General features: G+C 50.8%; 2 protein-coding genes across 4 annotated transcripts in view; both read left to right on the top strand.

Moving 5' to 3' along the window:
* Positions 1–21,619, top strand: part of SLC37A2 (solute carrier family 37 member 2) — a 29,427-nt gene extending 7,808 nt beyond the window's left edge. The window contains exons 4-19 of one of the 3 annotated variants that reach the window (XM_083163554.1): positions 1,006–1,084; positions 3,165–3,300; positions 3,720–3,796; positions 6,111–6,277; positions 8,274–8,311; positions 8,566–8,727; positions 8,812–8,902; positions 13,192–13,254; positions 14,591–14,676; positions 14,905–14,953; positions 15,039–15,112; positions 15,499–15,577; positions 15,980–16,077; positions 16,218–16,285; positions 17,883–17,941; positions 19,662–21,619. In XM_083163554.1, coding sequence (XP_083019680.1) covers positions 1,006–1,084; positions 3,165–3,300; positions 3,720–3,796; positions 6,111–6,277; positions 8,274–8,311; positions 8,566–8,727; positions 8,812–8,902; positions 13,192–13,254; positions 14,591–14,676; positions 14,905–14,953; positions 15,039–15,112; positions 15,499–15,577; positions 15,980–16,077; positions 16,218–16,285; positions 17,883–17,928 — 1,313 coding nt within the window. In that variant the 3' untranslated portion in view covers positions 17,929–17,941; positions 19,662–21,619. Of the gene's footprint in view, positions 1–1,005; positions 1,085–3,164; positions 3,301–3,719; positions 3,797–6,110; positions 6,278–8,273; positions 8,312–8,565; positions 8,728–8,811; positions 8,903–13,191; positions 13,255–14,590; positions 14,677–14,904; positions 14,954–15,038; positions 15,113–15,498; positions 15,578–15,979; positions 16,078–16,217; positions 16,288–17,882; positions 17,942–19,661 lie in introns of all 3 variants that reach the window. The other 2 variants (XM_083163555.1, XM_083163556.1) reach the window with 2 other exon arrangements.
* Positions 21,620–24,953: 3,334 nt separating this feature from the next.
* PDE9A (phosphodiesterase 9A) overlaps positions 24,954–26,966 on the top strand; it is a 70,188-nt gene continuing 68,175 nt past the window's right edge. Inside the window, exon 1 of the mRNA XM_083163553.1 lies at positions 24,954–25,280. Coding sequence (XP_083019679.1) covers positions 24,954–25,280 — 327 coding nt within the window. The remainder of the gene's footprint in view (positions 25,281–26,966) is intronic.

The raw sequence follows: 26,966 nt of genomic DNA, 5'->3' as shown, positions 1-26,966 counted from the left end.
CATGGGCAGAGCTGCTGTTTGGACGATGACTTCCGAACGTTCGGTGACTTGCATGAGGGGGGTGGGAGGCAGGATGGGGGCGTTCACATTGAGGATGCCCTGTGTTTCCTGGGCGTTCCCACAAAAACGGTTGGAGGAAAACACTGGGCATCACCATGCGAATGCGGGCAGCTGCCTACCGGGGACAGGCGGCTGGCGATACAGGACGTCAGCCACACGCCCTGTTCTAAGACCCGGACGCCGCAAACATAGGTCAATCCAGACTGACTTATATTTGTGAACAGGGAAAAGTCATTAGATTGGTGATCTGCGAATGAATGTTTATGTAAAACCTCCATTTACAATGCGGTGGATGTGCGGACCGCAGCGGGGGAGGGGGGGCATTTGCTCGCCCGGCAGGCGGCGTTAGATGGCTCGCTACGCGGCAAATTTACGCTGCTTAGCGAGTCTACCAGAATCAGGATATAGATATAGATATATATATATAGATATATAGATATATAGATATAGATATATATATATCTATCTCTATATCTCTCTTCTGCAGATGACGGCGGAGAGTTTTGTGGAATTATCCATTTTATTTTCCAGGAGGGGTACGAAGAAATATTCCACACGTGCTCTCCTAGGGGGTGACTAATCTAGCGCCCATCACATTAATAAGACCTCTTTCCATCCTTGGAATATTATTTTCCTTGGAAAAACTTGACACCAGATCAGTTCCTGCACCCGTCCCTCTTCCCCAGCAGCCGGTGACCCGCAGAGTGGAAACTCATCTGCTATGGGGAAGTTGCACCTCGCACGTTGTCATATTTTCCTTAGTCTAGATGTTTTCTGCTTCTGCATTAAACCCTATGCACCTGCCGGGTGTTTCCATGCTCACTATGCTAAACTGTGTCCGGCCGTTTTGGGGTGTCGTGTGCTGCACACAGGATTTCTACCTGGACGTCGTGGGCCTGGACAATCTCTAACCAGCTGCTTTTCTCTTGTTTTCTCCATCTTTAGACAAGCCCAATTACAAAGAGCTCCTGGGTTCCCTGGACACGTCCTTCCTGGTGGCCTACGCCATTGGCATGTTCTTCAGGTTGGTGGGAAATCATTATCAGAAGCCTCCATGTTCCTAACTGTCATCCCTACTGCAGTTCTAGCATAATGTGACTGTCCATGGCCCTGTGGGGAAGCCATTATGGGCAGATACAAGAGATTCACCAAGTCTTGGAGAGCGAGTCGCCCAAATCAGCCATTCGGCTTCTAACTGTCACTTTTCTCGCAAAGTTTTTTTAAGGACAGATATTGTTTGGTTGCTATAGGCAACCAGGGTAAGATGTACTAAGCCTTAAAAAGTGATAAACTAGTCAATCGGCTGCAACCAGTCATTTTTCAAACACAGCCTGTGATATGGCAGTTAGAAGCTGATTGGCTGGTGGTTTACCACCTTTCGATGCTTAGTACATCTTGCACTCGCTGTCCCCAGAATTCCTGTGCCAAGCTGCCAGACGGGTAATATCCCCTGAACCGCAGCCCATGTCACATTGATGTTACACACTGGATAACATGAGTGTGAGGCATGAAACTTGGGCTATTCCGTGTGTGCGACTTGCACCCGTTTTCCACTACCCCGTTCTGATCCAGGATTTGGAGCACTGTTCCAAGCAAGGTCAGAGTCAGACCCGGGACTTCACCCTTGCACATTCCACACCGCACACAGTCTTTGGCTGACGTCCTCTGCAAGGGTCAGGAGAAAGGCAGTTTGGACCCCCGGGGCGTGGCTTGCGCTGGGGGCATGTTCAGCACTCTTCGGAACTTTGGGCAGCCTCCAGCAAACACCTTTGCCCGGCTGGCACTGCTGTCTGCAGGACACTGTCTCTCTGATTACACTGCCCCTTAGCCTGTGTCAAACCCCTAACTGTCACTAACTGGACACAGGTTTATTTAAATAATATATTTTATTTTTTTTGTGTGTTTTTATTAATCTTTTCCACTGAGCAAATTGAGAAGTTGCTGCATGTTCCTTGGGCAAAAACACGGGTTCTCCAAAGCTGTAAGAAAGGTTTTAATGGTCCCCAAGCCTAAAGTGCACTTGTTACATTTATCAGTTGCGGTAAACGCTGCACATTCTGGCGCATGGCTGACGGCGGGCGTATTAACCGACCCTGCCCAATATCTACACACCAAAGCCAAATCCTTCTCAGAGGAGGCGGTAGGGAGAGGGTTAATAAGGCTTTGTTCGATGGGCAGCTCCCAGTTGGCTGCAGAAGAGGACATTTGATATTTACAGTTACCGCTGCTCAGATCTGGGGGGGTGATATTTATATTTCCCAAACAATTCGCTTATTCTACTCGCTGGAGGTATTACGTTCCACATCGGGCTGTATCCTTGGCTTCGCTACATTACACTGCGGCTGCCTCCCGGAAAGGCCACAGTGACAATTTAATCTTTACAGCGGCCTGTTACTGACGTCGTTTTGCACTTTTTATAAAGGTTGATAAAATAGAATACGGTAGGTTTAGTTTTCTTGGCGCGTCGGTCAGATGTGGAGCAAATCACTGGATATTCTCCTTGGCTCTATACTGGAGTTTGGAAAATGTCAGCCAGTAATGGAATGACAAGTTACTGGCCGGTGACGGAACAACATACAGCTGTAGCTTCGCTCATCGTTGCTGTGACGTACAAGACGATTGGCGAGATGCTGCCATGTGCATGCGTGTGATTTGCTCCTGCGGCTCATAGAAACACAACGACACTGTGGGTGTGACATTGGCGTGTCGGACAGGCGCGAGTGGCCACAGCGCAGCAACAATGAGCACCGCTACTGTCTGCCAGTAACGGTAATGTACTCACGTACTATACAGATACCGCCGTAAAGGTGAGGAGCAGCATTGACCTTATATGTAGATTGCTCCGCGATACAGCTGCCAGGGTGGGTGGGTGGAGAAGCCGCAAAACAAGTTACTGATATTCACCTGTCCCAAATCTGGACCCATCCTTCAGCGCCTCCTTCACAGCTAAGCCAGGGTCCATCGCCGTCTTGCACGCCGGGCGTCCCGGAGAATTCGTGCCTCGCTAGACCCCAATGCATATTGGTTGAGCCCATCCTGGTAATGCAAACTGAGATCCGTATGTGTTTATTGCTTGTCCTGGAGTAACGTCTGTCTCCTTTCAGTGGTATGTTTGGTGAACGCCTCCCCTTGCGCTATTACCTGTCTGGCGGGATGCTGATTTGTGGCGTCTTCACATCCTTCCTGGGACTGGGCTTTTACTGGAATGTTCATGGCCTATGGTACTATATATTGTTCCAGGTGAGGCTGCGATGTAATGCATGCGGGCGGCATTGGCTGGCTAGATAGGGGGCTTGGCCATAGCCCCCAGTGTTTGGGACCGTACAGAAGCAGATGGTGCAGCAGGGGGTATACTATATTGGTCAGCGTGCAGTAATGCTGGGGCCCTGGCAGACCGTTACGCCCAGGTCACAGAATACCCATCATCCGCAAACCACATAATAGGCAAAAAATGTGTTTGGGCGATATCTGCGGCCAGGGTGGGGGCGTAAGGTGGGGGTGGGGGCTGGGTATACTGCACAATTTGACCTTCTGCAGGAATTCTGTTCCTTAGTGATAATTTGCAGCTTCTTCATTGATTGTAAACGATCCCTATATTTCCTCTTCATATACTGTTTCCATATAGGATCTATGAATAATCAGTGCTTGTTCTTCCGCAGACACTAAATGGTGTGGTGCAAACCACGGGGTGGCCGTCGGTGGTGGCGTGCATGGGAAACTGGTTTGGGAAAGGAAAGTAAGTTATTAATTGTTTTATGCACTCTGAGATCATCTGCGTCCTAAATAAAGGGATTCTGAGGTCGTGGGGGGGGGGGGGGGGTGCATATGAGAACATCCTCTTAGGGGGCTGGTGTCTGCTATATACACCTATTCTAAGCCACGCAGTCCCTGATGTGCACCTATCCAAGTAGCGTCACACCCCTCCCTATATCACACATCTACCTTGGCAGATGGCTGCTCAGTCACGATTCTCTGAAATGATTATTATCCTGCAGACTGGAGTTTAGGAGAAAATAAAGGCATAATGGGTAAGAGGAGACCATCCATGGCCAGGGCCGGATTTTGGGGCCAGCCTGCCCCTAGGCACCGCACTCGCCCGCCCCCCGACGATGGAACTCTTCCATCTCCACCTGTAATCCTCCTGGCGGAGGCTCCTGCAGCTAGTGGCGGGCCACACCAACACCTCAGCACCAGCGTCCATGCGGCTGAAGTGTCCGGGAGGGAGAGTGCATGCCGGCACAGGGAGCGCCCATGGAAGGAGCACTAGCAGCGCCTGCAGCATATAGTACGGTACTTGTGTATTATCACGGCGCCCACGAAATCGGCCGCAAAATCGCATGCAAAAATCGGATGCGATTTTTGGACGATTTTCGGCCGATTTCCGCCCGATTTTTCACTTTTTCCGGCCGATTTGCATGCTGTTCCATCATTGCACACCTTGCACACCCCCGATTTCCATCGTATAGCATCGCATGCAATATAGTGATGCATTCCATGCGATGCATGTGAAGCGATTCGATTTGTAATTGTACAATCACCCTGATGGGTGCTTACAATGTTAAATGCACCCCCATTGTCAACACCAACCCGAAGCGTGGCGAGCGCAGCGAGCCCGTGAGGGGCGGCGGTACGCGTCCTTTCAACCTTTTCATGCCCCAACATCCACGTCGGCGTGGAGTTGATTTTAGATAGTGTGGTGAGCCCCGCGAGGGGACGCGGAATACATGTAAAGTAATCCGCGGGGCTCGCCACGCTTCGGGATAAAATCAACTCCACGCCGACGTGGATAGTGGGGGTATGAAAAGGTCGGAGGACGCGTACCGCCGCCCCTCGCCACACTTTGGGTTGGCGTTGATAGTGGGGGTGGCTTTAACATTGCGCATCGCATGCCACTTGCTGGAATGCAATGCTATGCGATATTTAATTGTACAATCAGGGGCATTTTCCCAAAAATCACATCGCATAGTACCTGGGGGTGTGCAAGGATGGAATAACATGCAAATCGGCAAAAAATCATCCGATAGTCGGATGCAAATCGGCCGCAAAATCGCATCGCAGATCAAATTGGCTGATAATTCGGATGCGATTTAGATGAAATTGGGCGCAGTGATAATACACAAGTACCTATAGTACAGCTTGTGTACCGCTGGCACCTGTATAAGCTGGAGCCTCGCCCACACAGGTCACTAGCTACGGGTCTCTGTGGGCAGCTGTGCAAGGGGTGATGTCAGTGCTGCTGCTGCCCGTAGAGACCTGGAGCTAGTGACATGTGCTGGGCGAGATTCCTGCCGCCCGTAATTAGTGCCACCCCTAGGCCGGTGCCTAGGCCCTGTCCATGGCACCTCTCCTGAGTTCTGTAGCCAGAAACCAGTTTTTGCTCCCCCATAAACCGTTCCTTCTCTCCGCCTGTGACCCAGACACTAAGAACCATATTGTAAGCTGTCGGGCAGGAATAATAGGGGACGAGTCTGTGCCAAGCAAAGCATTAATGCTGTGCAAGAAGGGGGAAAGGATGGGGAGATCAGAGTGATCCTAAAATATTCAGGGACCGTGTCCGCAGCGTTAGTAACGGGGCAGGATTACTAATGGGGAATGCCGTGAACAGTAATGCTGACCATGTTTGTAGATAGGGAGTGTGAATGGTGACAGATTCTAATACAAACCCTGTAGTGTAACTTTCTAAGCGCTTATCGGCCAGAGACTGGTGCAGGCTCTTACCGCCATAGTGAGCAGTGATACTTTGGAACGGCGCCCTCAGCCCCATGCAACGCCTCTCTGTAAGTGTGGGTTATTTATATATTGGCTAGGGTGTGGGGTGAAGGATTATCCATCTGTAAAAGACATATACCTTACCTTTAGCCCAATGCTATTGTATTGTGAGAGTATGGAAATGCTCTGTGGGGAGATTGGGGAATCCTGGAGAAGGGAAGGAAAACAATGGGACTGTGCTGAGTATTCAGCGCTGCAATTTTATGTACAATTAAAAAAAGCTTTTTTTTTTTCTCTTGTATTTGGGTTCAGACCATTAACTGACCGGTGTCCTCTTACAGGAGAGGATTCATCATGGGGATCTGGAATTCTCACACAGCCGTTGGGAATATTTTGGGCTCGATAATCGCTGGAGTTTTCGTGTCCTCGGCCTGGGGCTTGTCTTTCATTGTGCCAGGAATTATAATCGGGTCATTCGGAATTGTCTGCTTCTTCTTTCTAATTGAATGTAAGTTTATTTATTTGCTGTGTGTTTAGAATGGGGTGTATTAGAGGCAGACACCCGTTTTGGGGCAGATTTCCCTGTTTCATAGCGGTTTTGTCTAATTACTGAGATGTCTCATCCGGAGTTGCAGTTAGGTCAAAATATCTAATTAATCTTAAAGAGTCTTTTGATTCTGAAATGGGTGCAGAATGCACAGCAGCTGCATCTTTGGACCTAGCTGCTGTGCAGGCGTATGCTAATGCCGTAGGAGGAGTCATGTGTAAAGTAGACTCCTCCCATATGACAATAAGCCCCATACACACTAGACAAGAAGGTAAAAAGCCCTTCTAGGCCAGAGTGTACACTTACCAGTGCGTGCTCCCGAACATCATTACCACCCCCTCCCTGCTCTGTTCTGTACAGAGGAGAGAGAACCTCATTAACAACGACCATGCACCAGCCCCGCCCACCACCACACCCTCCTCCGTCACCGGTTACTACTGTTCACATCCTGCCCGCTGCACGACGTACCCCCTTCCAGGGAGACCTACCCCAGCTGCTCCGCAGTAAAGCTGTGACGGAGCGTAGTGCTGCACAAAGTACCCCCTTCCAGAGAGACCTACCCCAGCTGCTCCGCAGTAAAGCTGTGACGGAGCGTAGTGCTGCACAAAGTACCCCCTTCCAGGGAGACCTACCCCAGCTGCTCCGCTGTGACGGAGCGTAGTGCTGCACAAAGTACCCCCTTCCAGGGAGACCTACCCCAGCTGCTCCGCAGTAAAGCTGTGACGGAGCGTAGTGCTGCACAACGTACCCCCTTCCAGGGAGACCTACCCCAGCCTGCTCCGCAGTAAAGCTGTGACGGAGCGTAGTGCTGCACAACGTACCTCCTTCCAGGGAGACCTACCTCAGCTTCTCCGCAGTAAAGCTGTGACGGAGCATAGTGCTGCACAACGTACCTCCTTCCAGGGAGACCTACCTCAGCTTCTCCGCAGTAAAGCTGTGACGGAGCGTAGTGCTGCACAACGTACCCCCTTCCAGGGAGACCTACCCCAACTGCTCCGCAGTAAAGCTGTGACGGAGCGTAGTGCTGCACAACGTACCCCCTTCCAGGGAGACCTACCCCAGCTGCTCCGCAGTAAAGCTGTGACGGAGCGTAGTGCTGCACAACGTACCCCCTTCCAGGGAGACCTACCCCAGCTGCTCCGCAGTAAAGCTGTGACGGAGCGTAGTGCTGCACAACGAGACCTACCCCAACTGCTCCGCAGTAAAGCTGTGACGGAGCGTAGTGCTGCACAACGTACCCCCTTCCAGGGAGACCTACCCCAGCTGCTCCGCAGTAAAGCTGTGACGGAGCGTAGTGCTGCACAACGTACCTCCTTCCAGGGAGACCTACCTCAGCTGCTCCGCAGTAAAGCTGTGACGGAGCGTAGTGCTGCACAACGTACCCCCTTCCAGGGAGACCTACCTCAGCTGCTCCGCAGTAAAGCTGTGACGGAGCGTAGTGCTGCACAACGTACCCCCTTCCAGGGAGACCTACCCCAACTGCTCCGCAGTAAAGCTGTGATGGAGCGTAGTGCTGCACAACGTACCCCCTTCCAGGGAGACCTACCCCAACTGCTCCGCAGTAAAGCTGTGACGGAGCGTAGTGCTGCACAACGTACCCCCTTCCAGGGAGACCTACCCCAACTGCTCCGCAGTAAAGCTGTGACGGAGCGTAGTGCTGCACAACGTACCCCCTTCCAGGGAGACCTACCCCAGCTGCTCCGCAGTAAAGCTGTGACGGAGCGTAGTGCTGCACAACGTACCCCCTTCCAGGGAGACCTACCTCAGCTGCTCCGCAGTAAAGCTGTGACGGAGCGTAGTGCTGCACAACGTACCCCCTTCCAGGGAGACCTACCCCAGCTGCACATAAAATCCTCCATGAATGAGTAGTTGGGTGATTACCGCTCACCGTGTGATCTCCCGGCTCTGTGCTGTATACTGTACATGGCATTAATGTCTCTGTATCTTCTCTGGGCAGATCCAGAAGACATCGGCTGCACCCCTCCTAATCGGAACGTAAGTTGTTCTGTGTACAAACCTCTCGCATTTGCCCTACAAAGTCCTATATGTCTGGTGTCCACAGACCCGAGGGGGGCGTTGTTATACCCGCTGCTCCTACACCCCCCCCCCCCCCCCCAATCTGTTCAGATCTAGTAAATGGCAGTGTCCTCCCTCCTGTGCTCTGGTCCCACCATGTGCGCGATGTCCGTGCTCTGGTCCCCCCCCCATGTGCGCGATGTCCGTGTAATAAGTCCATGTTTCCGTGTTAGGATGACGAGAAGGAGGAGCTGGAGAATATCCAGGTGATGAACAGCAGCACCGAGAACATCTTTACCAATCAGACTGGAGATAACACTGAGGACCTGGGGATTCCACCAGAGCCCGCCGAGCACCCGTCCGCCATCAGTTTTTGGGGGGCCCTTAAGATCCCGGTAAGCAGCGTTCCTCGGCAGAGATAGGTATGTGATCTCCATATGGGGGATCTGCCTGCTGACCCATCTCCTGTCTCTCCGCAGGGGGTGGTGGAGTTCTCTATGTGTCTGTTCTTCGCTAAGCTGGTCAGCTATACCTTCCTGTACTGGCTGCCCCTGTATATCGCCAATGTAGGTAAGGCGTGTCCCATTATTGGGAGGACATAGGGTCCTGGGACCCCTCACTGTACTGCAAGATAGGCTCTATGGCCCCAGCTAGCGAGTGGCTGCTGCCAGGTGACAGAAACCAGATGTTCTAGATCAGGGGTGTCAAACTCAAATTCTTTGGGGGCCGCATCAGCAGTTTGGTCACCCTCAAAGGGCCGGTTGTATCTGTAGGACTATGTGTCCACTATTTATTATCATAAATTATTGTCACTGCATTCAATTATTACTGTTTTTTTGTAATAATGTAAGTAATAACTAGCAGGGAGATTGGCTGGGCCTGGGACAGGGCACAGTGACGTGACGTCAGATCGCCCAGCAGGTGACCTGGGCCTCTGGGTTTGCAGGACTCTCGCTAGAGTTCTGGACTGGTGGTGACAGTGGGACAGATAATGACCCTGGACACAGGCAGCCGCACTGCAGATTTGTGGGCTCAGGCTGCGGCTGTGTGCTGCTGGCCTGGCTCTCTGCCTGCCTGGCCACGGACTCTGGACTGGACAGACTGGTCTGGACAACAAGAGACAACACAACTGTGCCCACCCCACTGCCGAACTTACAGTAAATATACTGAACCAACTGATGCCACTGCTGCGCAGCGCAGCACCACAGGCAGGAGGCAGCTCACCGCCGGGCCGGCGTCCAAGTCCGACAGGCAGCCGCAGCAGCATGCACGTCACGGTGTCACTGGCACTGCTGTCAGGCGGGAGTGTGTTACACATGGCAGCGCCGTAGCCGCTGCCCGCAGGAGGAGCCGGGGAGGAATCGGGCACGTCACACAGTGACACTAACAAGTCTGTGTCCACTGTCCTGCCTCCCTCCTCCTCCCAGCGAGCGCCGCGGCGGAGTGACTGTCACCCGGCTTCCTCAGGTTGTTAGGTATGTCTCTCAGTCTTGAGTTGTCCTGTGAGTGTCACTGAATGTGATGCGACACTCACACTGTGATGGCTTCCCGCAGTAATGTAATCGACGCCAGGCGGGGGTGGGTGGCGGCGGCTGCGCGGGCCACATGACGAGGTCTGGCGGGCCTTGTGTTTGACACCTGTGTTCTAGATAAACTGATGTCTGTCTTCTTGGTCGTGTGCTGGGACAGGAGCCTTTCGTGTTACGGGTGAGCCCATTGGTCAAGGTGGACCCAGTGGTGGCATTCTAGCGTTCTAGAGGTGTCAAACCAAACCCAAACATGCCCCTTTCATGACCCACCTACTGTCTGGTTGGAGGGTGGATAACACCTTCTTCTCTACGCTGGGAAGTGACCTCACTGATTATAGTTACGGTTTTAGATCTTTTGTTGTTGGATAAAAATAAATAGCTTTATAATAAAAGGGTGACACTGCTCCTAACCTCTATGGGGGGGGGGGATTGAAGTGTTTTTGCTGATATTGCTGTTACATAATTGTGACAGTCTGACAACTAGTAATCAGTAACCCACCAAAACCCATATACTCCCCCCGGAATCTGGAGGCGGATCACTGGGACGAGGAGCGTGTGATCAGTGCGCGTCTTCTCCAAGGTTTTCTGGCTGATGATACAAATCCTGAATTTGATAAAGCTGAATTAATGTTTATGTAATTAGAGAAAACAAAACTGATTTAGAGACATAATTAACTGAACTTCAGATAAAACCAACGCTATAAAGGTCCCTGTAATGGGAATACGACTTATGGTGTGTACACACGTCAGATACTGCCGCCAGATGCTGCCGTGAGACGCGAGTCAGATCGCATCGGACTCGCATCTCATGCCATGCTAGAGGGGCACAATTTATATAGTATTGCCTGCTCTCTCTGTGGCTGCCGATATGCGCTCACACGGGAGCGCGCCTCGGGCTCGCAAGCCCTAAAAAAGCATGTGATTTGGCTTCCGATGTTCCCTATATATCGGGAACATCGGAAGCCAAATCTTACCATCTGTGCACACTATTACATTTGCGCAGCGCCTCGCTGTGTAATGGTCCCTGTAATGGGAGTATGACTTACATTTGCGCAGCGCCTCGCTGTGTAATGGTCCCTGTAATGGGAATACGACTTACATTTGCGCAGCGCCTCGCTGTGTAATGGTCCCTGTAATGGGAATACGACTTACATTTGCGCAGTGCCTCGCTGTGTAATGGTCCCTGTAATGGGAATACGACACATTTGTCAGCGCCTCGCTGTGTAATGGTCCCTGTAATGGGAATACGACTTACATTTGCGCAGCGCCTCGCTGTGTAATGGTCCCTGTAATGGGAATACGACTTACATTTGCGCAGCGCCTCGCTGTGTAATGGTCCCTGTAATGGGAATACGACACATTTGCGCAGCGCCTCGCTGTGTAATGGTCCCTGTAATGGGAATATGGCTTACATTTGCGCAGCGCCTCGCTGTGTAATGGTCCCTGTAATGGGAATACGACACATTTGCGCAGCGCCTTGCTGTGTAATGGTCCCTGTAATGGGAATACGACTTACATTTGCGCAGTGCCTCGCTGTGTAATGGTCCCTGTAATGGGAATACGACACATTTGCGCAGCGCCTCGCTGTGTAATGGTCCCTGTAATGGAATACGACACATTTGCGCAGCGCCTCGCTGTGTAATGGTCCCTGTAATGGGAATACGACACATTTGCGCAGCGCCTTGCTGTGTAATGGTCCCTGTAATGGGAATACGACTTACATTTGCGCAGTGCCTCGCTGTGTAATGGTCCCTGTAATGGGGAATACGACACATTTGCGCAGCGCCTCGCTGTGTAATGGTCCCTGTAATGGGAATACGACACATTTGCGCAGCGCCTCGCTGTGTAATGGTCCCTGTAATGGGAATACGACACATTTGCGCAGCGCCTTGCTGTGTAATGGTCCCTGTAATGGGAATACGACACATTTGCGCAGTGCCTCGCTGTGTAATGGTCCCTGTAATGGGAATACGACACATTTGCGCAGCGCCTCGCTGTGTAATGGTCCTGTAATGGGAATACGACTTACTTTTGCGCAGCGCCTCGCTGTGTAATGGTCCCTGTAATGGGAATACGACTTACATTTGCGCAGCGCCTCGCTGTGTAATTGGTCCCTGTAATGGGAATACGACTTACATTTGCGCAGCGCCTTGCTGTGTAATGGTCCCTGTAATGGGAATACGACTTACATTTGCGCAGTGCCTCGCTGTGTAATGGTCCCTGTAATGGGAATACGACACATTTGTCAGCGCCTCGCTGTGTAATGGTCCCTGTAATGGGAATACGACTTACATTTGCGCAGCGCCTCGCTGTGTAATGGTCCCTGTAATGGGAATACGACTTACATTTGCGCAGCGCCTCGCTGTGTAATGGTCCCTGTAATGGGAATACGACTTACATTTGCGCAGCGCCTTGCTGTGTAATGGTCCCTGTAATGGGAATACGACACATTTGCGCCAGCGCCTCGCTGTGTAATGGTCCCTGTAATGGGAATACGACACATTTGCGCAGCGCCTCGCTGTGTAATGGTCCCTGTAATGGGAATACGACACATTTGCGCAGCGCCTTGCTGTGTAATGGTCCCTGTAATGGGAATACGACACATTTGCGCAGTGCCTCGCTGTGTAATGGTCCCTGTAATGGGAATACGACACATTTGCGCAGTGCCTCGCTGTGTAATGGTCCCTGTAATGGGAATACGACACATTTGCGCAGCGCCTCGCTGTGTAATGGTCCCTGTAATGGGAATACGACTTACTTTTGCGCAGCGCCTCGCTGTGCAATGGTCACTGTAATGGGAATACGACACATTTGCGCAGCGCCTCGCTGTGTAATGGTCCCTGTAATGGGAGTACGACACATTTGCGCAGCGCCTCGCTGTGTAATGGTCCCTGTAATGGGAATACGACACATTTGCGCAGCGCCTCGCTGTGTAATGGTCCCTGTAATGGGAATACGACACATTTGCGCAGCGCCTCGCTGTGTAATGGTCCCTGTAATGGGAATACGACACATTTGCGCAGCGCCTCGCTGTGTAATGGTCCCTGTAATGGGAATACGACACATTTGCGCAGCGCCTCGCTGTGTAATGGTCCCTGTAATGGGAATACGACACATTTGCGCAGCGCCTCGCTGTGTAATATCCTATTTCAGGGTTTATTTAGTTATTCAATTTTTTAATCCATGGATCCATTGGACAACTTGTTCCATCTGAGTTCCGGCCCTTCCTTTCTGTTCTGCTTTACAATCTCAGAATAAAACGCAGTCTCTGGATTTCTGAACTAGAATTCATTATTTATCCAGCGACTTACATGTATTTTCTCCTTCCAGCTCACTTTGATCCTCGGAAGGCTGGAGATATGTCCACCCTATTTGATGCTGGTGGCATTATAGGTAAGATAGTTGCTATTGGTCTATATACCCCGTCTGCAGTATGGTGGATGTGGCCAGTTGCAAGCAGGCACAGGTTTGCTGGATGGAACAGTTTTTAGTCCTTTCCACCCTCTAAGGAATTTAGAAAAATCCCAGACCACCCAACAGGTCACATTTTCCAGACCACCCAGCATGTGGGCAGGGAGACTTAACCAACTGTCACATTTTCCAGAGAACAATGATGATGCATTGTAACTCTCACAGGTTTATTTTGCTGCATAATTCTGATAACAAAGCAATCAATTAACTGACACTAGGCCCAGATGTATCAAGCTTCAGAAAGTGATAAAATGGAGAGTGATAAACAACCAGCCAATCAGCTCATACCTGTCATTTTAAAAAACCCAGCCTGTAACGGGTGCCGGATGACGCTCCGACCGTCAGTATCCCGATGTCCGGCTCCCAACTGCCATTGCTCCAACAGGGGGATACTTTCACACAGGGGCTCTTCTCTCTTGTGGGGGTCCACGGCCTCCATAGAGGGAGAATAGAACCTGCAGTGAGCCACCGGGCCCGGAGCTTAGCGAGCCTGCCAGGGGCTTCTTTGCACTCGGCAGTCGGGATCCCCACTGTCAGAGGTGCGTACCACACCCGCCTGTAACGTGACCACACAATATACCCGCGTACCACACCCGCCTGTAACGTGACCACACAATATACCCGCGTACCACACCCGCCTGTAACGTGACCACACAAATACCCGCGTACCACACCCGCCTGTAACGTGACCACACAAATACCCGCGAGTACCACACCCGCCTGTAACGTGACCACACAAATACACGCGAGTACCACACCCGCCTGTAACGTGACCACACAAATACACGCGAGTACCACTCCCGCCTGTAACGTGACCACACAAATACACGCGAGTACCACACCCGCCTGTAACGTGACCGGAGCTGATTGGCTGGTTGGTTATCACTTTTGGAGCCTGATACACCTGGCCCTGAGAGCTGTAATTTGGGATAAGGCGCGCCCTGCTCAGACAGCGGCATCATACAATGGGTTGTCTGTCTGCTATTTATATAGAGATCTGCCCACTGTTGGCGCACGCTGCAATATCAATGACTGTGACATTCTATGCCACCTTGGTCGCTTGACCAGGGCTACAGTAGATTTGTTGGGACATTAAAGGTTACAGAACGAGTGACGCGCTGAGGATGAGAATGTAAAGGGCTTTTGGCAAGAACGATGCTGATCTAGGGCCCGTGTTTGTATACCCAAAGCAATGCTGCTAGTTCATACCCCAGATCTATCCCCCTTTATGCCACTAATTCTGCCCGGTATCTTACAGGTGGCATTTTGGCTGGGCTGATATCCGACCTGATAAATGGAAGGGCTATCACCTGCTGCGTCATGCTGATTCTGACTGCCCCCATGGTGAGTACCCAATAGGGGATCAGACCCCTCCTTACTCTGCAATCAGGTACCTGCGGTATCGGGTGGCCGCCATCAAACCTTCTGGTATCGGGGTAAATGGCATCTTGTGCAATCTGCTATTAAACTGAATTCCGTCCCCCTCGTACTGTGCTCCTAGCAGGAGTCCTCCACTCCTATTGGCTGTCAAGAGCTTAATTCTTCCTCAACCTGTCTCCCTTTACTTTCTAGCTGTTCATATATAACCACTTCGGACAGACGGACCTTTCTGTTACAATCGGTAAGTCCCCCTTGCTGTGTGTTCTCCACGCCTATAACCGTGTTCTCGGTATCAAACGTCACCATGCTTGTTCTCCTCTCCCCAGCCATGCTGATAATATGCGGGATGTTGGTGAACGGGCCATACTCTCTCATCACCACCGCGGTGTCCGCTGATTTGGTAAGACCCTGCTACCGATGGACCATTCTCTCTCCGACATACGTTTCCTATTGAGTGTGATCATTGTAATATCTATCTATCTCCTCCCTTTGATACAAGTCAGGTTATATATACATTGAGTATGACAGATCATTTTTAAACCGCAGAAGCTGCTTGTGCGTCATGCTTGCTCCGTTTTGCAAATAAGATGCATTTTAAAAAGTTGCAAAACAAGACGGCCGCCAGTTTCTAATGAAAGGAGACTTGGTGTACTTAGACGCATCTGTATGTACTGCAGTGTCCTTCTGCCTGTTGTGTGGGTGGCTGGACTAGCCGCAATGGCGGGGTCCGATGGAAGGCCTCAATTGGGATCACCCACTTTCTATTTTAAATGTATTTTTCCCCAGGGAACACACGAATCTTTACACGGGAACGCCAAAGCTCTATCCACGGTCACTGCCATTATTGATGGATCCGGCTCAATAGGTCAGTGTGACGGCCGCAGTCTGCTCCATACAGAGCTGCCATTGTTGGTCCTGGTAAGCAAGGGGGGGGGGGGTACTTGGCAGCAGTGTACATTGGAGTACACCGCAGTCTGCCATAGTGACAGCTTAAAACCAGCTCAGAATTTTGAAACCGAGCTTAAGCTGCATCTCGGCTCATTCCCTGCGCTGCTGCTGTGGTAGTGCCCCACTGCGGTCATGGGGGGAGGGGGGGGGGGCCTGCCCTGCCCATAGAATAATGCCCGTCACTCTCTGCACCAGTCTGTTGTCTTGTCCTGGCTCAGGGGTACACCTACACGGCACTATGACATCCCCTACCCACCTTCCCCCATTGCTCTGTGAGGTAGATGTTCTGCTGGTGCTGACCCGGGTTCTGTGTTACCAGGTGCTGCTGTGGGTCCGGCCATCGCCTCCGTGCTCTCAACTCACAGCTGGAACTACGTCTTCTACATGCTAATAACGGCCGATCTCTTGGCTTGTGTGGTAAGTGTCCGGAGACGTTGGCTACGGTGGAAATCGGTGCTTGGGTGGGTGTGATGGGCGGAGAGGGGTGGGGGGAGGCAGGGTTCTGATGACCCATATGGGGGAGGATATTGTCTGACTGCACTTGTAATCTCTTCCAGTTTCTGATACGTCTGGTGTACAAAGAGTTTCAAGAGATGTGCGCATGTTGCTGCCGGAAGTCAAGAGGGTAAGGCCTCTCCCCTAATGCGTTACACCCCAGGGGGGCTCCGAGCAGTCGCCTGCTATTCGTCTCTTCATGGGTCTTAGATTATAAAGCTTCAAACGTTTAGTTCTCATGGATGTCTGGCCGGAGTCTGAGTGGTGATAAAGTAACAAAGCGCAAGTAACAGCGCACCAGGGCAAACCAGGCGGAGATGGGCGCAAATACAGAGTTTGGAACTTGTTTCCTAGCACGGCGCCCACGATATTCAGTCATATGGCATTTTATTCAATTTAAAATTGTATATGGCATACAATACAATGCGATGCGATTTTAAATTGTATATGCACCCTAATGGTTTTTTTCAATGTTAAATGGCCCCCCTATACGATTTTTAATTGTATAAGCACCTTAATAGGTGCTTACAATGTTAAATGCACCCCCACTATCAACGCCAAACTGAAGCGTGGCGAGCGTAAGGAGCCCGCAAGGGGCGGCGGTACACGGGTGTCACATATCACATCACTCAGTGCAGTCTGCTCCGTATACAGCCTCAGTCACATGCGGTATACAGGTGTCACATATCACATCACTCAGCGCAGCCTGCTCCGTATACAGCGTCAGTCACATGCGGTATACAGGTGTCACATATCACATCACTCAGCGCAGTCTGCTCCGTATACAGCGTCAGTCACACGCAGTATACAGGAGTCACATATCCCATCACTCAGCGCAGTCTGCTCCGTATACAGCCTCAGTCACACGCAGTATACAGGAGTCACATATCCCATCACTCAGCGCAGTCTGCTCCGTATACAGCCTCATTCACACGCAGTATACAGGTGTCACATATCACATCACTCAGCACAGTCTGCTCTGTATACAGCCTCAGTCACACGCAGTATACAGGTGTCACATATCACATCACTCAGCACAGTCTGCTCCGTATACAGCCTCAGTCACACGCAGTATACAGGAGTCACATATCCCATCACTCAGCGCAGTCTGCTCCCTATACAGCCTCAGTCGCACACAGTATACAGGTGTCACATACCACATCACTCAGCGCAGTCTGCTCCGTATACAGCCTCATTCACACGCCGTATACAGGTGTCACATATCACATCACTCAGTGTAGTCTGCTCCGTATACAGCCTCAGCCACACACAGTATACAGGTGTCACATATCACATCACTCAGCGCAGTCTGCACCGTATACAGCCTCAGTCACACGCAGTATACAGGTGTCACATCACTCAGCACAGTCTGCTCCGTATACAGCCTCAGTCACACGTGGTATACAGACATCACCTCACATTGCTCGCTTACGTCCGGTGTGTTATTTCATACTGAGGATATGAGGACACCCCTGTAAATCTCTCGGCACAATATAATCTGCCCCATCCTTGCAGTGTAATGTGGTTTGAGAAAAGTTACTTGTTCTTTCTTATTTTATTCCCAACTCAGAATCCAGATGGGTGATAAAGGGGGAGGAGGGGGGTGCTGTGGGGCTAAAGACCATCTATAATCCGGCCGACAAGGAAAGGCTTTGGCACACCCTGTGATATTGAGGATGGGGGCTCAGGGAAGTCTATGATCTGAAATCTTCTTACTGTTTTTATAGCGATAGTCTGACATTAAAGCACAATCTCTCTGGAATAACGGAGTAGTATAATGTACATTGTGAGTATATCTGTTATTGTGGAGCTTTACTGGTGCAGGTGCTGCTGAAATCCAACATTGCTGCTTGTTCTGGAGCCTGTGTCAGATGCAAAACTTTCTCTCCGCCCGTGTAACTAACGGGCGGAGAGAACATATCCCACTGTATCCCAGTGTTAGCACTCTGCAATTATCACTGTTCTACTAACCGTACCCTGTATCCCAGTGTTAGCACTCTGCAATTATCACATGGGGCTCTTACCAGAATCACCCCCTGCTTGTTATACTAACCTTTATATTACATCTAACCATGTGCTCACAAACTAATCAGTCTATAAATGTACTCCCCTCCTCAGACTGCAGGGGGCAGCACAGATCCGGGATAAAGACTGTACTCCTTTCAGTTGCCAGAGTAATGGGGCAGGGGTGGTAAAATTGGGCTAAATGTATATTATTCAATTATTTGGAACTTGGGCTAAATTGTGCGTGTGTATAATGTATTTACCCACTAATTGTTCTATCTAATACACCACTAACACATCACTGAAAGTCTTGCATCTGTTCAATGGCTCCGTTGCGTTCTGTCGCCTTTTCAATGTGAATTTCAATCATTTGATTTTCTAGGGATTGATTCCCGATTCAGGTTTATGCCTCACATTCTCTCATGTCTGAGGCTTTGTCCCCAGATGACTGATTAAAAATTAAGTCTATGGGGTAAATTTACTAAGATGGGATTTTAATTATAGATGGGATGTTGCCCTTAGCAACCATTAAGATTCAACTTTGTACTTAGCACCTTCTGGAAGATAATAAATAGAACCTTATTGGTTGGCTACTTTCTTGGGGCTCTTTCCGGGGTAGCCAGCTGAGGGAGGGGGTGAGGTGGCCGGCGTGACGCTAAAGGGGCGAAGTTATGAGGGGCAATGCGTTTTGCCGGAATTCTAGGCCCTGCAGAGTGGTGGGAAGAGCGATGATGTGATTTGCATCATTTGGGCCCAACAATGGGGTCCTCTGTGGACGTAATCCGGAATCTTGGTTTACATAATGTAATAATTGTATTTATATAGCACACTATCCTTGGAGCACAATAAGCCTATTGCAGGGTTGGTGGAGATATAGTGGGGAATTAATGTCCACAGGTTGTATATTCCACCCTCAAGAGACCAGGTGAGGCGGCCATCTTGAGCGCGTAGCATAGGATTACCCTGGTTGGGGGTAAATTACACCTAGAAGAGGGGGGTGATTACTGCAAGCAAGCGCTAGGGAGTAGTTTTGCAACACAACCGTACACTCAATGTATTTTTCATCTCATCTATGCGTATACCACGGGAGGCAGCCATGTTGGTTACAATGTAGGAGCCGCACATGATAGATATATTGGTAGTAGTATCATTCCCCCTGTAAGAAGATAGTTGGCGATTCCTGATGTACCCGCTTTCTCTCGCGGTGTCTAAACGGTTTGTTTCCTCTTCAACCTTTCTCCAGTATTTGGAATCTTATAACGCATTGAGTGACGCTGCTTTGGTGTAATGGCTTCTGTGCATGTTTCTGAATGGTTTGCAGTACAGCAGATGGAATGTATTTATAATCTGGTGTTGGGTACAATGTGATTTGAAAGTAAATACTGATCCTGATTTTGATAAACTGATTATCATTGAACGCAAAATTAAAATTTCCAACTAGTTTCTATTGTCTTGCCCAGTATGGTGTCTTTGGAGAAAATCTACCTTGTGTTTGTTTCCAGGTTCACAGAGATGTGATCATACAAGTGCCCAGTGCCTCCCACCTCCCCTCCGTTCCCTGCTGGCTGGTTCAGAGAGATGTGATCATACAAGTGCCCAGTGCCTCCCACCTCCCCTCCGTTCCCTGCTGGCCGGTTCAGAGAGATGTGATCATACAAGTGCCCAGTGGCTCCCACCTCTCCTCCGTACCCTGCTGGCCGGTTCAGAGAGATGTGATCATACAAGTGCCCAGTGGCTCCCACCTCCCCTCCGTTCCCTGCTGGCCGGTTCAGAGAGATGTGATCATACAAGTGCCCAGTGCCTCCCACCTCCCCTCCGTTCCCTGCTGGCCGGTTCAGAGAGATGTGATCATACAAGTGCCCAGTGGCTCCCACCTCCCCTCCGTACCCTGCTGGCCGGTTCAGCTCTCCTGCTGCTAATTTCACGTACGACACTGGAAGTTGTGTTTTTGTAGATCTTCTTCAAATTGGACTTTAAAGATTTTAGTGAAAGGATTATTTTAACAGTTTTAAAATTGGGACAAAGACTTTTCGCACCATATCGCATCTGTACATAAGACTGTTCCCATGTTTCTATGGCATTAGGTTTTCTGTGATTTAATTTTTTTTTAATGTGGGTACTTTTTTATTGAATTGTCATTTAACTGTGTGTATATATGTGAATATGTATATATGCCAAAGCACTTTCTTGGGTCCCAGGTTTGAATTCCACTAGGTGACCCTAACCCCTGTTATGTGTAGTTGTGAAATAACCAGTCCTGATAATGGACGTTGCCTTAATGAGGACGGGGTAATAGGGCCAGCAATTGCGACTGGGCTCCTATATGCGGAGTCTACGCAATAAAGCGGAACATGGACTACTAGTATAGGTGTTTGGCTATGCAGCAGACTGGCTGCCGCTAAAGTGACACAGGCGCCATGTTTGCCTGCGGCAGGGATCAGACTGAACAGCCAACACATTGACACCAGACGCCTGCTTTTATTTTCTCCGCAGTTTTGTAACGTCCCCAAATGCTTCCGTCCCTCTGTAGTGTAATTCTCCCTGCGAGCGCAATAGCGAAGGCTCCATTACAGTCTGTGCAGTCTGCTGATGGTCACACATCAACCTAGCGAATCAGGTTTCCTGCAGAAGAAGAATCTCGCAGCAGTATGAAGGGGAATTGCATCAGTAAAACATGGGTCCTGTGTGGGTTTGCCCACACTGGGAAGACATGGCAGGTGTGAGCACAATGGGTGTAGACAGGGTAGCTGAGAGGGGGGGGGGAGCGGGTACTAATTACCTGGGCCCAGGCTTGCTGGAGGGGCCCTGCAGGTGTGTAGGTGTGTGCTGCTGCTGAGATTACAGTTTTTAGAGTTTTTTTTCACCCTCCTCTAAACATTTTGGGGGCGTGGCCTAAGTGCGGGAGGTGTCCACACCTCCCACACTTAGGCCACGCCCAAATTTTTTTACCGGGCCCCGGCATTCCTCTCGGCTGCCCTGGGCGTAGATTGGAGTCTGGGAAAGACTTTCACCTGTTGAGATAGAGCCGAGGTGGGGCTGGAGCAGTCTGAGCTTGTGTGCTTGTAAGTCAGTGGTTCCCAACCCTGGTCCTCAAGTACCCCCAACAGTGCATGTTTTCCAGGTCTCCTCACAGAATCACAAGTTACATAATGAGCTTCACCTGTGGATCTTTTAAAATGTGCCTGAATAATGAGTGCACCTGCCGGGTGACCTGGAAAATGTGCACTGTTGGGAGTACTTGAGGACCAGGGTTTGGAACCACTGCTGTAAGTCAGTGGGGCTAGGTGTGACCCCTACCTGCAGGGGGAACCCTAAATCTCTCTCTGCTCTTTCCCTGGAAGACTATGAGACTTTGTGTCAAGAACGCTGAGGGGCAAAGCAGTGAGGTGGTGCCCAGCATAGGGGCTGTTTTGTTATTTTCTGTTTGATTTATGCCGACAGTAAAGAACCATTTCATTTATTTAATGTGTGTGACCCCCTTATTAAGCTTCTACACCCTGCACCAATACACCCGTCTACCCAAGATCATCACCATACATAGACAACGTACAGTTATTGCAGCACAACACCTAGAACCACGGACATTAGCTGGTGCAATGGTTGGGTCTTTGCTCCAACACCTAGAACCACGGACAGCAGCCGGTGCAATGGTCGGGTCTTTGCTCCAACACCTAGAACCGTGAACAGGAGCCGGTGCAGTGGTTGGGTCTTTGCTCCAACACCTAGAACCACGCACAGTAGCCAGTGCAGTGGTTGGGTCTTTACTCTAACACCTAGAACCATGGACAGTAGCCGGTGCAGTGGTCGAGTCTTTGCTCCAACACCTAGAACCACGGACAGTAGCCGGTACAATGGTCGGGTCTTTGCTCCAACACCTAGAACCGTGGACAGCAGCCGGTGCAATGGTTGGGTCTTTGCTCCAACACCTAGAACCGTGGACAGGAGCCGGTGCAGTGGTAGGGTCTTTGCTCCAACACCTAGAACCACGGACAGTAGCCGGTGCAGTTGATGGGTCTTTGCTCCAACACCTAGAACCACGGACAGTAGCCTGTGCAGAGGTCGGGTCTTTGTTTCAACTCCTAGAACCACGGGCAGTAGCCGGTGCAGTGGTCGGGTCTTTACTCCAACACCTAGAACCATGGACAGGAGCCGGTGCAATGGTCGGGTCTTTGCTCCAACACCTAGAACCGTGGACAGCAGCCGGTGCAATGGTCGGGTCTTTGCTCCAACACCTAGAACCGTGGACAGGAGCGGGTGCAGTGGTAGGGTCTTTGCTCCAACACCTAGAACCACGGACAGTAGCCGGTGCAGTTGATGGGTCTTTGCTCCAACACCTAGAACCACGGACAGTAGCCTGTGCAGAGGTCGGGTCTTTGTTTCAACTCCTAGAACCACGGACAGTAGCCGGTGCACAGGTCAGGTCTTTGTTCCAACACCTAGCACCACGGGCAGTAGCCGGTGCAGTGGTCGGGTCTTTGCTCCAACACCTAGAACCACGGACAGTAGCCGGTGCAGTGGTCGAGTCTTTGCTCCAACACCTAGAACCACGGACAGTAGCTGGTGCACAGGTCGAGTCTTTACTCCAACACCTAGAACCACGGACAGGAGCCGGTGCAATGGTCGGGTCTTTGCTCCAACACCTAGAACCGTGGACAGGAGCCGGTGCAGTAGTAGGGTCTTTGCTCCAACACCTAGAACCACGGACAGTAGCCGGTGCAGTTGATGGGTCTTTGCTCCAACACTTAGAACCACGGACAGTAGCCTGTGCAGAGGTCGGGTCTTTGTTTCAACTCCTAGAACCACAGACAGTAGCCGGTGCACAGGTCAGGTCTTTGTTCCAACACCTAGAACCACGGGCAGTAGCCGGTGCAGTGGTCGGGTCTTTGCTCCAACACCTAGAACCACGGACAGTAGCCGGTGCAGTGGTCGAGTCTTTGCTCCAACACCTAGAACCACGGACAGTAGCTGGTGCACAGGTCGGGTCTTTGCTCCAACACCTAGAACCACGGACAGTAGCTGGTGCACAGGTCGAGTCTTTGCTCTAACACCTAGAACCACGGACAGTAGCCGGTGCAGTGGTCGGGTCTTTGCTCCAACACCTAGAACCACGGACAGGAGCCGGTGCAGTGGTCGGGTCTTTGCTCCAACACCTAGAACCACGGACAGTAGCTGGTGCACAGGTCGAGTCTTTGCTCTAACACCTAGAACCACGGACAGTAGCCGGTGCAGTGGTCGGGTCTTTGCTCCAACACCTAGAACCACGGACAGGAGCCGGTGCAGTGGTCGAGTCTTTGCTCCAACACCTAGAACCACAGACATTAGCCGGTGCAGAGGTCGGGTCTTTGCTCCAACACTTAGAACCAGGGGAGGGAGGAGACTTCCCTACACGCCAGGCCCTTCCCTGCAATGTAAATGCTAAATTATATTCTACTCTTCTATTAGTAAACTAATGATGTATATCTAAGAATGTATAAATACCTGATCACAGCTGATTGATCACAGAAACGAATAAATAAAAGCCTCCTAAGGAGTTAATACTAATATGTAACTTAATCATTGTGGCAGCTACAATAGATCAATAGATAATCTATAAATAAACGTAATGTTTCTCACATTAGCAGTTCCTCCCAGCCAGGGATATCTCCTTAGTGATATATGACATATTTATATAGCGCTTACTAAATACTAATCATTTTTGCAGGAACTGCGATCTCATATTCTATCGCCATGGATACAGCATTGTTGTTCCCGTACTGTGCAGCGTATAGGGGTGACTGATATATGTATGTGTTACAAGTTTTATATGTGACTTTTTATGTTTTTGTCTGTGGTCTTACCATTACCCCTTAAAGATCCCCGACACCTGGTTCTGTCCATCTATGAAGGAATTTGTCAGAAGGAGTGAACGAGAATAACCCCTAAATCCCTAAGAAAATCCATGCACTAACCTTTTCTATCTGCGGACAAATCCCCCCTGCGGCCGCGCACGGCCCTCAGTCACGACCACAAGGACAGACCCGTAAGTCTCGTTAGTGGGTTTTCTAGCACCAATTAGGGGAATTAAACATGCTGTAATTAGCAGGCCTGTAACTCCTCGCCTCCACCTCCCAGGTGTATGGAAAGGTCACATTACTTCTAATGAGTAACGTTCCGGGACCATAGGACCAGCATCAGCGCTAATTAATACCACACAGCGTGCGCGGAGGTCACAAACAGGCATTTTCTACAACTGTTCCGAATAAGGACCTTTACTCCGAACAACACCATATGCTTTACATAAATGCACAACTAGTAATATTCTGGGAATGGGTAATAACCGGAACCGGACAGGGCCCCGGAACACTGGACTGGACAGTTCCCCCCCCCCCCCCCCCATTGGGACACTACAAGCTCCAGGATACAGAGTGGTGGTTTCCTGTTGGGGGCCCAAGTTAGTTCCCTTCCAGGAATCCAGGCGGGTGGCTGGCCGGCAGTGGCCTTTACAACCCAATGCTAGATGCTGCTCTGCTGCAGCCATGCTTACAGCCCCTGAGCCCCTCAGAACCAGGTGTCCCGTTTGACTCCACCCCTGTCGCCAGTCCTGGGTTGAATGCATTATGTACAAGGACCAGCATCTGTATGGGAAGCCGTGTGAATCCAGGTTTCCTAGCATGCGTTGGAGACCAGGCGAGTTCCCCAGTGTTTATACATCCCCAGTCCTGCTGTTCCCCACTGTGCTCTGATCCAGGTGTCTGCATGTAAAGGGCTCATTACACCCTCTCCCATGACAACGTGTACTGTGGGCCAGGCACATAATGACACCTTCTCCTCCGGCATATTTAGCTGCTGATAATAAAAGATCAAAGCCTCAGCTAGGGGACAAAGGGATGTGGGAGAAATCACAAATCTGCTGTATATTAGCAGAACAAGACTTCAGCCGTCACAGAGAGAACCCCCGCATTAGGGATAAATGCGCTGGATGGTGGAGACCTCACAGTGCCACATTTCTGCCAGTGATCATCTCACAGAAGAAGAATTATAGCATTATAAATCCATCATTCGTCGGCCAGGAGATGGGATCTGCAGCATCTGGCCACAAGCAGAAGACAATATTCCTGGAGGTGGATGGAAAAGTCCAGAAGGTAAGATGAGAACTCTCAGGCTATTTGTCAGATCTTCTCTGAGCTAGCGAATGGCATGAAAACCCTGATGTGCGCTAATGTGGTGCCATTAACGTTCCTCAAGGGGCCGTAAGTAAATACTCTCATCAATCAAAGTCTGTGAAACTCAGTCCCACAGTCCTATACCCCACTGGGCAGGTTGTGTGTTCTGACACTACTTCCATCACCACTGTGAGGTCATTCTAGACTGACATGTTGCCCCCATGTGTACCTTAGACTGACCTCTGACCCTCTGTGTACCATAGACTGACCTGTGACTCTGTGTACCACAGGCTAACCTGTGACTCTCTGTGTACCATAGACTGACCTGCGGCCCTCTGCGTACCCTAGACTGACCTGCGACCCTCTGTGTCCCATAGACTGACCTGTGACCTCTGTGTACCCTAGACTGACCTCTGACCCTCTGTGTACCATAGACTGACCTGTGACTCTCTGTGTACCACAGGCTAACCTGTGACTCTCTGTGTCCCATATACTGACCTGCGACCCTCTGTGTACCATAGACTGACCTATGACCCTCTGTGTTCCCTAGACTGACCTGTGACCCTCTGGAGTCTCTGTCCCATAGACTGACCGGTGACCTCTGTGTCCCGTAGACTGACCTGTGACCTCTGTGTTCCCTAGACTGACCTGCGACCCCCTGTGTCCCATAGACTGACCTGTGACCTCTGTGTTCCCTAGACTGACCTGCGACCTCTGTGTTCCCTAGACTGACCTGCGACCCCCTGTGTCCCATAGACTGACCGGTGACCTCTGTGTCCCGTAGACTGACCATTGACCCTCTGTGTCCCGTAGACTGGCCATTGACCCTCTGTGTACCATAGACTGACCTGTGACCCTCTGTGTTCCCTAGACTGACCTGTGTTCCCTAGACTGACCTGCGACCCTCTGTGTCCCATAGACTGACCTGCGACCCTGTGTGTACCATAGACTGACGTGCGACCTCTGTGTACCATAGACTGACCTGTGACCCTCTGTGTTCCCTAGACTGACCTGTGACCCTCTGTGTACCCTAGACTGACCTGCGACCCTGTGTGTACCATAGACTGACCTGTGACCTCTGTGTACCATAGACTGACCTGTGACCTCTGTGTACCCTAGACTGACCTGCGACCCTCTGTGTTCCCTAGACTGACCTGCGACCCTCTGTGTTCCCTAGACTGACCTGCGACCCTCTGTGTTCCCTAGACTGACCTGCGACCTTCTGTGTTCCCTAGACTGACCTGCGACCTTCTGTGTACCATAGACTGACCTGTGACCCTCTGTGTTCCCTAGACTGACCTATGACCCTCTGTGTTCCCTAGACTGACCTGCGACCCTCTGGAGTCTCTGTCCCATAGACTGACCTGTGACCTCTGTGTACCATAGACTGACCTGTGACCCTCTGTGTCCCATAGACTGACCAGTGACCCTCTGTGTCCCATAGACTGACCAGTGACCCTCTGTGTCCCATAGACTGACCTGTGACCTCTGTGTACCCTAGACTGACCTGCGGCCCTCTGCGTACCCTAGACTGACCTGCGACCCTCTGTGTCCCATAGACTGACCTGTGACCCTCTGTGTTCCCTAGACTGACCTATGACCCTCTGTGTTCCCTAGACTGACCTGCGACCCTCTGGAGTCTCTGTCCCATAGACTGACCTGTGA

The sequence above is a fragment of the Crinia signifera genome, chromosome 19 (assembly GCF_055691185.1).
Source record: "Crinia signifera chromosome 19, ASM5569118v1, whole genome shotgun sequence".
In the NCBI taxonomy this organism is placed as follows: Eukaryota; Metazoa; Chordata; class Amphibia; order Anura; family Myobatrachidae; genus Crinia; species Crinia signifera.
This window is presented reverse-complemented; position numbering and strand designations above follow the sequence as displayed.